The sequence below is a fragment of the Xiphophorus couchianus genome, chromosome 16 (genome assembly GCF_001444195.1).
Source record: "Xiphophorus couchianus chromosome 16, X_couchianus-1.0, whole genome shotgun sequence".
NCBI lineage: Eukaryota > Metazoa > Chordata > Actinopteri > Cyprinodontiformes > Poeciliidae > Xiphophorus > Xiphophorus couchianus.
The window spans coordinates 20,625,506-20,640,268 of NC_040243.1; the positions used below are offsets into that span (position 1 = coordinate 20,625,506).

Below are 14,763 nucleotides of genomic sequence, written 5' to 3' on the forward strand. Positions count from 1 at the left end.
ACGCCAATTTCCTGCCTTCAGTGTCGGGAATTTGAACGTTGGAGCGACAAAGCCGGAGCATAAATTATAATCTTCCAGGCTGAAAACCAATTAACTGGTGTTATCAAAAACATAAGAGCAGATGTTATGTTTCTCCAGTGACACTAATGTAACCTATTAATAATTACAGCTATGTTTTCAGTTGTAATATTTTCATTTTGATATATAGACACATATGATGCACACTTTGATTCAAATGACCCAAATCTGGTATGTAGGTGGTATACAAGTATCTGTTTGAACAGATTGTTTTAAAGTATTTAGTAATATTTTTAGTCTAATTTACTTGGTGGTGGAAGACTGTAAGAAAATTTGGGATAAAAACCCGCTGAATTTGGTAGACTTTTTCAGTAAACGTGCTTACTCCTCAGGATACGATCATTTTTCGCCATTCTGCTCTTTATAGAGTAATGCTGAGAGTCTAACACCACTGATACTCTGGCCTCATTATAGCTAATATGCTATCTGAACTTTAAGAAACTGCTTCCTTAATTATGAACTGCTTTGTGTTGGTTTATCACATAAAAGTTTCAGTTTCAGAAACAATGAAATCCACACCCTGAAGGCTAAGGCTTTAGGGTTAGCATCAAGAAACGTAACCTATTAGCTCTAAATTTCCGTAATAATGTTTTTATCAATTTCTGTATGAGCTCAGTGGTTGTGTAGATCGGTTAGAACTACCAGAAAACAGTTCTTGCTTGCAGATATAGTTCTCCTTAGCAGATGCCGTTCTTATTAGCATAGCAGGTATTGTTCTCGTTAGCATAGCTTCTATTCAAATTCAAATATACTTTATTAATCCCAAAGGGAAATTAAATGTCGTTGTAGCTCATTGTAGTTCTCGTTAGCATAGCGGTTACAGTTCTCGTTAGCAGGTACATTTTCATCACCTCCAAAAGCACAAAAACAACCTTTAACCACGTGTATGGAACTGAACACATCACTATAGTACAAGCATAATGACCATCATATTAATAAGATTTTTACTAATTTAACATGAGCTGTGAATTAAATAAAGCGTAATCTGAACATACTGAGTCAGTATGTTGACATACTGAAGCCTCCTTGTCTCAACACTGCTGAGTAAACACAGAGGTGCTGTGATTGTAATTGGGCGGTCCGGTCACACATGACTCGGCTTGTTGTGTTGTGATCACCTGTGACATTCCACAGGACGCGTGAAAACGCTAACAACAACAGACCAACACCTCTGGTCCTCTGAGACTCATCTGATCCCCGGCTATTTTCTCTCTAAGCTAAACTGACTTATGTCTGCCGGGTTTTTTTTTTACATATATGATGTACATCTGCTTCTCAATGAATGAGAATATCATTTAAAATGCAGTATTTTGTGACCTCTAGGTACCATATAGATTCATTTTCCTGGGGATGATGCATTGCAAGCGTTTATTTCTGTTCACGTGAATCATAAATCCATTTTTTTTTGTAATTATAGTTTATACCTAATGGGAATCCAAAATTCTGTTCCTCCGAAAATTAGAGAAGACAAATAAAAGATGATTTTTAAAGGTAGGAATGTTATGTAGGGATGTTATGGCCTACATAATCATCGGCAGTCATAAGACTGCTTTTTAAATGCAACAATAATGATTTTTTTCTGAATAAAAGCTACCATTTATTTCAATCACTGAAAAAGGCGAAAATAAAAAGTATCAGATAATCTGTATTTTTTTTAAATACAAGGCATTGTCAAGCTATTTATTCTAAACACTGACAAAAGATAAAGAATAAATTCATTCAAGATCATTTTTGGAACCGTTTAACGCAATAAGCACTATTTAAAAAATAATCATGTTCTTGTGATATTTGATTGTTTTCATTGTTTCATTTCATTGTATATCACTGAATTAAGGAAAAAAAATATTAAAAAAACAACAACAAAAAAAACAAGATATTTTTGCTACAGTGAAATCAAATTTTTGACGACATTCCAGTCTGATGAAGGGCACAGAAATGTCAGACCTTCTGGAGGAGGCGAATGAGAAGTGTGCAGGGTTGCTGGGGGAGAAGTTTCTGGGGCTGTCCAGGGGGCTGCTTCCTGAGGGGACAGCGAGACAAAAGGCAAACAAGAGTCAGAGAAGGTCACAGTGGACAGAGCAACGGGGGACGTTTCATCCTGTAACGCACGCTAAACCTGTGGATCTAAATGGCGATGTGTCCTAGTTGGTACGGAAAGCTGTATGGGACAAAGGATTGGGAAGCTGATGGAGGTTAAGACGCATATTGTTGATTTTTACAGCTCAGATTCCTGGAGGACAAGACAGCCATACCTCCTCCCACACCCCCTCGTTCAGTTGAGCTTGTTGTTTTGTTCAACCAAACTCAAACTCCCGACTTTACTAGTAAAAACAAATAATAAATTTTCTCCTTTCACTTTTAAGCTGTTGTCACAATGTTTCTTATCTTTCCATACTTGGTGACATTTTTGCTTAAAGAAATGAGGCTGTTTTGAAAAATCAGCTGCGTGTTCCTTAGAGTATGACCAGTGCTTCACTACAAAGGATGTAAATCAGAGTTGGGTTATATTACAAATCCCACAGTATCAGATAAGCAACAGGCAGTAGTTGTGTGTTTATGTTGAAAAGCCATAAGAGACTGTGGTGTGATAGGAATATTAACAACATGATCCAAAGAAAGTGTCCTTTCTGCAAACTAACTGGATTGACTGAAACATGTATTATTGATCCGCTGAAGGATGGCGTCACAGATCAATTTCACTAAGCCAGAGGGGTCAAGCTCATTTTCATTTCAGACCAAATCAAGTTCATGAATGTCCTCAAAGAGCCTGTTGTGGTAGAACATATTGATGAACCTAACAAACTGTCTCTGTCACGAAAATATAACATGACAGATAATCTGTGAAACAAAACTCAGGTCCTCTGCCTTCTCCAAGAGCAAACTAGAAACAACCAATCAGAGCCAGCAGGAGGGGCTTATCGCTGTCAATGACACTTGTGTACACGCTGGTCACAACCTTCTTTCCCCCTCGCTCGCCGCTATTCTACAGATTCTTCACGATAACAGTCTACAGGGAATGCTAATGCTAGTTAGCATAGCCACTGATGACGGCGGACAAACAGGTTTTCCTGCAAATACACATTTAGCCCCCTGCTAAATGAGCATGTGCACATTTAGCAGAAAATACCTAAGCTTGAATGAGAGCGCTAAGACCCGCCTCCTGACTCTGATTGGTCGGGTCTTGACAGAGAGCTATGCATTTCTTCAGATGGCAATAGTAGCAGGTGGAGGAGCTGAACATTTTCACACATTATCCGTCTTATGCTGTCACAACATATAAGATGGCATATGTTTTATACTGTCGGTTAACAAATATGCAAAAGATATATATATATATATATATATATATATATATATTTTTTTTTTAAAATAAAAGTTACATCCGGCAGCTTTAAGGTCGTGAGCGTACCGAGGTGACCCGGGAGAGGGGAGTGCGGGCGAGGCAGCGTGGGAGACGTGGTTGTCAGGATCAGACTCTTCCTGTTACTCGTGCGGCAACTGCAAAGAAAAAAACAACAACATAAAAACAGCAGGGGAAGGAAAACGTGTGTGAAGTTTCACCAGCAGAGTTTAGTTGGGATATTATGCTACCGAGCGGCTCGCACCGAGACGGCAGTGATGAAGAGAATTTAATTTCCTCGCTCATTCCGGCCCGTCTCCTCGGAGCTGACATTACACACAGGAGAAACGTGCAGGACGGAGCCGCTCTGCTACGACTTCAGTTAAATATATTCAACCAATCATCACGTCACATCGACAATAATCCAACTCTAATCTAATCCATCTACCAAATATTACATCCAACAAATAAAAAACCAAGAACTTTCCCAACTTATTTCATTGTAAATAGTGAAAAATATTAACAAATAAATGAATATTTGTTTATTAGTTTATAAAGTATTGATATAGCATCATAGTTATTATTTAATTTTAGTTCCATACTTTTTATTAGATTTGATATTTTTCTCCTATTTATTTATTTTGACATTTAAAAAAAACACCTTAATGTAATTTTCTTTTATATTTATTTTTTATATCTAATCTGCATTTATTTAACTTTTTTAAGCAGGAGGGGAAGAGGAAATAGAGGAGCAAAAATAAATCAATCTATGATTAAAAAAATCATAGTGAATAGAGAAATATTAGAAAAATTCTCAATATTGAGAAAAATTCTAAAAAAACGTGACGGTAAGTAAAAAAAAATTGTATCGAATATTTTTTTCGATACAATATGAAAAATTAAACCATTAATAAAAGAATAGTTGACCCAAACCTTGTACATGAACAGAGAACATATTTGTTTAATGGAGCTAAAAAAAAACCCCCAAAAACATTAAGAAAAATAGCAAACACACAAAATTCTTTGGATCTAAAATGAAAATTTCTTACAAAAACAGAGAAGCTTACTTTTCGTTAGATTTTTTTTTCCGTTAGTATTTAGACTTGACAATTTTGACTTTTGTGACAAAACGTTTGCTCACCTCTGTTCTAGGTGGGGAAAAACCAGCAGGGATTCTAAGTATATTCAACCTATGGCTTCTTTAAACTTTATGAACTTCTCCACAGAACAAATAAAACAAAAACAGAGTAATGCACAATGTTAGCAGCAGAGCCACTCGTGTTTAATGGATCGCCAAGAGAAACCTGCTGAAAACCCACAGTGCCGTCCTTGAGCCAGATAATAAAATGCTCTCAGAACAGCAGCAAACATTCAGACAGAGCGCTGCCGACGCAAGTTCAAAATTTTAAGCGTGACGCCCGAGGCCTGCTTTCCACCGGACGGTCGGTTAAGATAAAATAAATAAATAAAAAGAAAAGCACTCCGACGTACTTAGGAATGATTTGTAGCCCAGAGATCTGGACTGATGTTAGAATGATGAAGCAAAAAAAATAAATAAAAAATGGAGAAAGAGAGAAAGTCTTGTCTGGAACAAGCAGGAGATTAAAGCTAAATAAACCAAAATGGTAGTGGAGAGTCAGTAGAAAAGAAAAAGTCGTGTCGGAAAAGGTTAAAAGTGTTGCTCATTCGACCAAAAATAAGTAAACATGGCCCAGATTTCCTTCTCCAGACCCAAACGGACCCATAAAGCGCCAGCTGTAGGAACAAACGACCCTTAAAGAAGGAGAAGCGTAAAAAAAGAAAAGTTGGTTTGGGTTGAAAATCAAAAATTTAGCTCATTTAGTTCAGGAGAGAAAGAGAGAGGGGGGTCGGGGGAGAAAAACCAGAGGAGATGTGGTGGAGAAAAGGAGGAGCTTTCACGTGACGGCTTGTTGCTACGCAGAGGGCATCGGGGGAGACCGCCGAGAATGCCAACCAGGGAGGAGGGGAGGAAGAGGACGAGGAGGAAGAGGGCGAACACAAGAAATGATCTAATGGTGACACAATGTGAAACGGCAATGAGGTCGTCCGCGTCAGGAAGAGGAAGCTGGCAGCAAATTGTTGCGTTAGGAGGCGAGTTTGGAAAAAAGGTTTTGATTCTCTCTCCCCCCCAGGAAATGAAAGAGTTTGAAAGAATAAACTTGTTTGTTCTGATTGCGAAAAGATTGGCAGCAGCAGAAATAAGCAAAGCAAGACAACAAGAAAAGAAAGAAACAAGGATGAGAACTTAGAGTAGCTGATTGGGTCGGTGGAGAACAATGCCCCCAAACTTTTACTGAATGTAAAAATGGAAAATGAATACGCAAACAAACAACAAAGAGTTATGGGAGAAAATGACTCGTATCGCCATATACGACATAAAAGTTTTATATCAGTCGTTATTGATAATTATTGATTAGGGTTTTTGTTTTTATATCTGAAATACTACTAAACTGGTGTGCTGTTATTTTGTATTTTTAAGCCGCTAAGAGAAACGGTAGGAAAACATGAAACTGTTGCTGCGCAAGATACTCAGCAGGTCGTTGCCAGGTAACCAAAAAGCGAGTGAGTAAGGTGATGGGACCGACCGATCTTGCTCAGCTGGCCGTGAGAGGTTGACTAGGTAAAGCCTTTCTTCTGCCTACATCTCCCAGAATGCTGTGCGGCTCTGGATCGGAATATTCCAGAATATATTTCTAAGGTTATCTAACCGTATAGCCACAGCTTGTGAAGTGTCGTTTGGAAATGTTCGGTGAAATAATATCCACAATACCGTTCTTCTAATAATAATAATAATAATAATAAAAAAAAATACAAATAAAATAAAGTATATTTAAGCTGCAATAAATTCATGGATTCTTCAAGCTGCTGCTGAATAGAAATGGAAGATCTAAAGAGAGTGCAAGCATTGGTTTCACTGTTGGGCTGTCACACTAAAAAAAAAAAAGTTCTTTAATTTGAATAATTCTGAAATGAGATATACTGTAGCTTGAACAAAACCAATAAGATTAGCTGTAACAAATTATTATATTATATACTGTATATATATATTTTTAAGTCTGTTCAAAGAAACGTTTTTTTTTTTCGGTGTAGAAAAATAAAAACAAACAGAAACAAACAGAATCTTGCCGGAGAGAAGAAGGTGGAGACCTGTATTGGAAACATTAAGTAATGGAAGATCCTGCGCGATCCGCCATGAAGCGCCGGGCTTCTGTAGGGGGAAAGCTGCACCGGCCTCACTTCGACCTCGCTTGGTTTACAGCTAACTGCTCGGCTTGTTTAGTTAAGGTCCAGGAGTGTTTATGAGTAGAGAATGTGAACATTTAGCTTTTAGGTGTGTGAAAGATTTGTAGCAGACACACACACACACACACACACACAAAAGAAGAAAAAAAAACTGCATGAAGGTGACGTCTTTGTGTTTGTGCTGTTTCCACAGACGCACAGCACACCTGAGCCTCAGCACCCGAGGGACAAACACAAACACATGCATGTTTTTATTTTCTATTATAACATCTGTTTTTTTTATATACAAAATTTGAATTCTTTATTACCATTTCACTATTTTACAGTCGTCTGGATTGGCTCTCAACCAAGACAGATTTAGGTAAAAAGTAATGTCACCAATCAAAATATCAGTGACAAAAGTTGGTCGGGAGCGAATATATAAATATATATATACCATCTACTATTGTAGGACAGCCTTAAAACAGTTTTTAATAATACAAAAACCGAGGAACCTCTTGTCCTAATGAGGAACAACAATGGAGTCAAAGTTAGAAGTGTGTCTTCCACGCTCTCGTTTCTCAGTAAACAGCTCCCTAATGGAAGAGCAGAAGAAGGCACAACAACCTCCACCCATTTCCCTTCCAGTTTCCTTCAGTCGCTAGTATTTTCTTTAGACTCCTTACGCCTCTACATCGTCAGGTTTGGGAGCTACAAACATTTTCTGACACATTAAATGACGATATTCTCATTCTGAAATGATAAGACAAGGTTTCTTCTTTAATAACCTTAGAGTAATTTAAATCATTTGTTATAAATTACAACAATAGGCTGTCATAAGCAGGTTTTGGATTATGGTTACAAACAATTTCTGCAGGTGTACCACAGGGCTCAATTCTTGGTCCACTTCTTTTTACTTTGTAAAATATTTGCTTGGTGCAGGTTTCCAGATGTGTGAAACAAAAAAAAAACAACAACTTTATTTTTCCTCTAGTGTCCACTCTTATATTGTGTAATCTGCAAATTATTGAAGAAGTTTAATCATTTTAATAACAACATTAAAAAGTTGAGAATTTTGTCAAGATGTACTGCAGAGGTGCAGAAGCTAACTTGCATACGTATAGACTAATTCAAACTAAACAGAAGCATAAAGTAACAATTGTGTGATAACGAATGATGACATTTCTTATTTCTTAAATACCTTGTTGGAATTGTATTGTGTTTTTATGTATTGTTGGGTCTTAATGGATTTTATACTACTAACTTTTATATTTATACATTAAATATAATGTATAAATACATTTCTGTGCCATGTTATTGTTGCATATAGATAAAGCTCAAACATTGCAAATGGAACAAAAGTAATTGGGCCATATAAAAATAAACTCATAAATGAAAATGGAAAGGGACTCCCACAGGTCATAGTGACTTTTGCTACAAATCACGCTGGATTTGAACATCATTTCGGGCAGCAAAGCAGCTCAGACGTCCATGTTTCTGACCATGTGTCAGGCCACAGGTGGGCATCAGCAATCTCTCACAAACCGGGAACAATGAAGTCACTCAGAAGCTCAGCAGGACATCCACTGGTGACGGAGCCAAAGAGGAAACCCCTGGAGCTTGAATGTCAGCTTTAGTTACACATAGTTGAAATTAAAGCAATTAAAAATATAAGTTAAACGCTTGGTTAACAGAATGAATGTGTTTCATATTGTAATTTAAATTATGGTCACTACTTTTTTACCGTGTACCATCGAATAAGCGTCTCTGCGTAAAAGTCAGCCTTCAGAAAAATCCACCTTTTACTTGATCCGGTTGACTCATGTAATCATTAGCTGACTGTTAATCGGTCAACCTGAAGCCGGGCCAGAAATATCTCTATGAGTCACCAAAAGCCACGTTTCGATAAAATGCTTTGCTACATCAATCAGTCAAGCCAGACAAAACGTCAGAACCGGGGACAAACGTTCACTTTGACGTATCATTTTAGCCTATATAAAAAAGACTTAAGAGCCTTGCTATTCCTCTGTTATGTGTTTCTATGTCTCACCCAAATCCCTGTGCATTTGCAGATCCCTTCAGTACTGGCAGCCTGTCACTGACCTACAGAAACTCTAGTTTTACTAGTTCCAGCTAAGCTAGCTTAGATGTAAACAAAGTCCACATGCTAACACGTTCACAAGTGTCTTCAAATTCACTCCAGCACTAGTCCGAACAAAACCTCCAGGTTTATTAGAAAATGTTGTTGACACAGACTGCAAGTGTTACCATTTCAGTTAAGTTATCCTCCATGAGTTAACGTTTGTCGAAATGGATTCCTTGCTAAGCCTGCTAAGAGGAAAATGGTGGCGGTGGCGGGGAGGGAGTACTGGAAAACAGAGACCTAGAAACAATAAAAAATTTTTAAAGTATTTTCATCCTTTTTAAAATGTAATTTCTCAGTTTTGAAAATATTATTAGTAAAGTATTCAGCCTGCTGTTGCATACAAAAGTCGCTCAACAAACAGCTCTCACAGGCAGGCTAAAACCATTTGGAAAACCTTAAGAAGCTTCTACATTGTTAACTAGTTTAGAAGCTATTTCTGTAAACAACAGAAAAAAGAAAAGGCAGCAGAGATATAATACCAGAGAGATAATGCCAGCTAACCGTTAGCTAGAGATGCTAAAGTTAGCGACTGCTTTGGAGCTTCCTATGTGCTGTAAACTAAGGCCTATTTCAGTGAGCCTATATTTGTTCACCCCTAGTTCAAAATCTAAGACTGTGACTGGTCAAACTACAATTAGATAATTCCACCATGAACCAGGATATTGTTTTTAATATAGGCTAGCTGAGATTAGCCTATTATAAAATGGAAACAGAAACATTTTTTATGCTATTTTCCTCTTCCATTAACAACTTTACAATCAGGCAAGCATAAAAATCAGTTTTTATTTATTCACACAGTTTGCTTTTCTCCTCAGCAGGCATGTTTTTATGGCCATTAACTTAAATTAGGTGTCTTTAATCGGGGAGCCATGAAGGACATCAATTGCCACCACGGCCCTGGAGCTTACCCAATGTCATTGAATTTCCTTCTTGAACAATCAACACTTTAGCTTAATGTTGACCAATGAAAACTCTGGTGACAATGTATAGCCGTTGCTAATTCCTTGGCAGTCAGTGAAAACAATAATGCTAAAAAAGTGATGTTGTGAGTGGGAGTCTTTGCAAACCACTTCCTCTGGTTCATTATTAAACTGGCGTGGATGGATACCACACAAACAGCAGTCCAGAAACAAAAAAAGACATCCACTCAACTTTAGAAAATATAAAATAAACCATTTATCCAACATCAACACTTTCAGACCTTCAGTAAGATAGTAGCAACTCAAACTCACATGGTTATTACCTCACACCTCACAGACTTTACAAAAAAAAAAAACACTTTAGACTTTACAAAAAACATACTGCTGCCTGACCTTCCATCTACCCAAACCACAAAAACAAGACAAAAATCCTCCCTGTTTGATATCCCAGCCCTTTGCGGTACCTTTTAGTGCGTCGGAACATGCTGCCGGTTGGATTTCTGCTGCGAATATATCAAGGCACAAAACACAGGCAAAATTTCAGCCCGCTCTGACACACACGGTGGGTCCCACATCCTTTGGCGACTGCGTGTCTGAGCAAGTGAGTCCAAGAAGCAAAAGGTGAGGGAGGGAAGAGAGAACGAGAGAGAAAGAGGGAGTGCTGAGGGGAGGAAGAGTGGGTCGCTCGTATAGAAAGGAATAACAAAAGACAGCAGGGGATTATGGGTCGTTTTATCCAGGCTATGATGTACTTTTGCAATTTTTGCTTTCAACTCTGTTAAAAGCTCTCACTGCAAGGCACCATGAATGAAGGAAGCAGAGTAAAGAGATGTCAGCTTTTCACAACGACTAAAGGGCGACCGTAGTGAGGGTTGTTACGCAACAACGAGAAAGGGTTTGAAGTGGTGGAAGATTAAGAGAGCATAGCTAATTGGGAGGTAGGCTACATACGCAGACAAGCTGTGAACGGCTGGGTTTACCCTCGAATGGATGCAGCAGGCAGACCGAGCGAGGAGCCAACTCCACTCAGCTCATCCATAATGGAGGGCGGACTAATGGCCTCCGACTGAGGGAGACGGCATGTGATGAGCGGGAGAAAGCAGCATGCCCAATCCCACATTTAAAGATGACTTGGTTCAAATTCTGCTTACGTTGTTTTTGTCCATTTTCTTGCATTTTATTTCAAAGCACTTTAAAAAGAGAAGAAAGAAAAAACCTAACCACATTTGTTCTGGCAGGTTTATGTTTGGGAGGCAGATTCCTTCATGGACAATGACTTTGCAATTTCCATCCATGAGTTCTCAGCTGTTTGACGATCTTTGGAGGTATTTTGTAGGCTTGTAAAAACGAGGCCTTGTCCTACACCGTTTGCTTCGTCCGGAGGGTCTGAGAAACGGTTGCTTCCTGGAGGCGTGGACTCTGTTGAGGTTTTAAATTGTCCCCAGTTGCTAACATCTGCCCGTGACGCATGAAATGCATTACTAGCTCGATGCTAAGAAGCTGGAAATTGTCTGAGCTCCAAACAACCATCCTCCAATGCTAAGAGAGAAGTGCAGAACCGAATGAGGTGGCTGTTAATGTTGATCCAATATTTGGAAACGTTGCCAATTTGGACTGAACGTCTTCGCTCACTTCCTACGGTTGTCATTGCTAAAACTACAGGCAGACTACAGTTCTAAAACAACGCAGAGAATTGAAATCGTCGTTCACAACTTGTCCTTCTGTTTGCTGATTGGTCCGAGGGAGAATCTACCGGAGACAATCCAAGTCAATGGGAGAAATCCTCCCTGTGAACAAGACGATACAATTTTGTCATGTGGCTAGGTCAACGAGAGCCGAGTTTGACACTTTGGATAAAGTATGAGAAAGCCTAAAAGCCTTAAAGCTGCAGTATGTAACTTTTATATTAAAAAAATATTTTTCACATATATTTAATCTGCCACGATGTCATGAGACTACAGTATGACACAGATAATCTGTCCAAAAAAAATCCAGTTGCTCTGCAGTGCTAACTGCAAACAACCAATCAGAGCCAGGAGGCGGGTCTTAGCGCTGTCAATCATGCCCGCTCATCCCTCCTGCCTTACTCTGTGCTGCAATGCAGCTTGAGCCTGCCATGAATACTAAGGCTAGTTAGCATGGCCGCGGACAAACAGTTTTTGTGGAACAGCAAGTTGTTTCTCCGCCATTAGCACATTTAGCAGCATGTTCATAAGGTTGATTGACAGAGCTAAGACACTCCTCCTCCTGGCTCTGATTGGTTGTTTTTGGAGCGGTGCATTTGTTTCAGGCGGCGACGGCACCTCATGGAGGAGGTGGAGGAGATCGATCTTTTTGCAGACTATCTGACTCATTTTATAGTGTCACGACATAGTGACAGTTTCAGCAAATATGTAAAAAAAAATCATATTTTATAAAAAATTACATGCTGCAGCTTTAAATGTTGGAAGGAGGCAGAACAGTCTCCAAGGGTTGAGAGAAAGATAACACCCTTTCCAGGCCTTCATGGTCTGTGAAAAAGAAACCTGTATTATACAAAAACAGAACAATTAAAAGCTTACTTGTAGAATATTATCTACTCAAAACCTCTGTTTAGAGTAGAACAACAAGAGAATTGATTAGCTTAAATCGATTAGCTTAAAAGTTAAGCTAATCGATTGTCTTTACGCCTCATTTTTGGTCTCGCTGACAGACACAGCTACACATTTCACTATCAAAACTCATTTTTCCATGTGTTCTACTCCAAAACGTGTCATCAAAACAAACCGAAACGTTTAAACAGTTGACACCTCGTCTCAAGAATTCACGTTTTGATCCGCAGTTCTCAGTTTCTTTCCGAAGCCTTTTTCAAAGTTTTCCACAAAGTCATTTTTATTTTTTAAAGGTTTTATTGGCTCTAGTGGCCTATATTTGATAGTTAATTGACAGGAAAGTGGGTAATGAGAGAAGGGGGAAGACATGCGGCAAAGGTCGCCAGGCTGGGAATCGAACCTGCGACAGCCGTGACGAGGACTAAAGCCTCCTTGTGTGGGTTGTGCTTAACCCCTTCACTTTGACTCCTTCGTGTTTGTCCTTAAACATGACCCCTGCTATTATTGTTCATATTTAGAGTGAAAACACCCAGAAAGGAGAAGCAGAACAACAAAATGTGCAGAAAAGTAGGGGGGGGATGAAAGTGATGGATTAATAACCAATAAGCAGTGGGTATGAATTATTTTCAGCACCATGGACAGAATCCACAGATTGTCGCCGGTCTTAATCAGAGTCTCACACACTCCAGCTGCTCTTCCTCCACACCCTCCTCTTCCTCGGCTCTCTCACACAAGCCCTCCGACCACGTGCCAGGCTCACACTGACACACCAGGTCCGCGTGCTGCTTTACTGCTCGTTTCACGAAAGGAGAGGCGGGAAGAGTCGAGGCGGCGAGCGGGACAGGAAGTAAACAAAGGGAAAACACTCACCTGCTGTTCTTGCGCGGCAGCGGCAGGTCCTGCTGGCAGCAACAAAGAGAAGGAGGAGAGTAAAAAAAAAGAGATCAGGTGCGGAAAAAACTCCTCAAAGTTAATTCATGTGAACATTTAAAGACGAATGCAGCGTTTCCTGGATGACGACATCGGTTGTTGGCAAGCTCTGCTAATCCGCCTCATTTGCATTTGCCGCTCCTGTAAATCTCTTAAAGCCAGTAGGGATGTTTTATGTAACTTTGATGCTGTCTATATCATTAGATGGAATTTGTTTCTTCATCTTCTTTATTATTATTATTATTATTATTGTTGTTGTAAAGCACAATAACACCAGCTGCTTTTCTTACATTAACCATAAATCTGCTCAAATGGAAATTAGGGAAATAAATTTGCCTTATTGAACAAATTTGCCATTTTGAAAAAAGACAAAAGAAAACTCACGTTATTTGATAGGCGGTTTTTGCACCAGGATGAGGTGCATTTTTTTTCTCGGCCGAATCGAAACTGATTTATTTGGCAAAATCCGTTTTTGGCCGAGTTATGAATATGTGTAACTGTTTACGTCTGTCATCATGATTTTTTTTTAAATGACGTGACTGTAATTTTATTTCTGAAAGAAAAGAGGAAATTTATATAGATGTAAAAAAAAAAAAAATGTGCAGACTTTATTTTTATTTTAAAATGGTTTTGATTGTTTATTTTTGATCTCTCTCGTGCTTTTGCAACAGCCTCCTCTAATTGTGGTTGAACACATAAATTAAATACGGCAAAATAAAAAATAAAAAAAACATTCAAATCGAGCCCTTCCTGTGTGTAACTCTATTCTCGGTCCCCTAAGCCTTCCTCCGCGGCAGCGCTTGAGAAACCAAAAGACCTGCTGTGCCGTCGATGTCAAATGGTGATTGGTCTGTTGCTCGCGGACCGATGGGAATCGCTTCACAGTGACCCTTAATCACCCAGAGCGACTCTGGCAGCTCGTCCTGATTACTTCAACACTCGCGTGACGGTGACACATTTTGTGTGGGAACGCAGATTTGTGTGTTTTGCGGCGGGGAGCGGGACCAGCTGAAAGAAGCTTATGACTGTGAAGTGGAAGGTGAAGGATACACCATCACCAACATTAAAAAAAAATTACAAGTGTAAATCTGAAAAGTGTGGTTGGTTTTTTCATCAGCAACTTGGGTGCGTTTGTAGTTCTAACACAGAACGTATTTGATGTAAACAAGCCCCGTGTGGCTCTGGCTGGATGTAAAGGACCGCTGTTCTGCTGGAGATTGAACCTCCACCCCAGGCTTTAGCAGGCTCCGTCCATCTTCTCCTTTCAATCAGCCTTACCATACGTATAGCACAGAGAAAACTACACAAGAACGCGCAATAGAGAGAAAGACGGACAGAATCACAAAGACAGAGAAAAACAAAGACAGAAAGAAAACAAGAAACAAAGAAGTTCTTCAGAATGTAACAAACATGTCATGCGCACACGGCGCCGCTCCATCAGTCACTCATCCCAGAAGATCTGCACTTGACTCACCCTGCCGTTACAACAAGCGACAAAATGGAGCTGGAACACGC

At 39.3% G+C, this 14,763-nt stretch overlaps 1 protein-coding gene across 5 annotated transcripts in view; it reads right to left on the bottom strand.

Annotated features, from left to right (window-relative positions):
* Positions 1-14,763, bottom strand: part of LOC114160069 (microtubule-associated serine/threonine-protein kinase 1-like) — a 52,212-nt gene that overhangs the window by 26,297 nt on the left and 11,152 nt on the right. For 2 of the 5 annotated variants that reach the window (XM_028042459.1, XM_028042463.1), the window contains exons 2-4: positions 13,189-13,217; positions 3,488-3,576; positions 2,023-2,098 (exon numbers count right to left, since the gene is read on the bottom strand). In XM_028042459.1, coding sequence (XP_027898260.1) covers positions 2,023-2,098; positions 3,488-3,576; positions 13,189-13,217 — 194 coding nt within the window. Of the gene's footprint in view, positions 1-2,022; positions 2,099-3,487; positions 3,577-10,191; positions 11,916-13,188; positions 13,221-14,763 lie in introns of those variants that run through there. The other 3 variants (XM_028042462.1, XM_028042460.1, XM_028042464.1) reach the window with 2 other exon arrangements.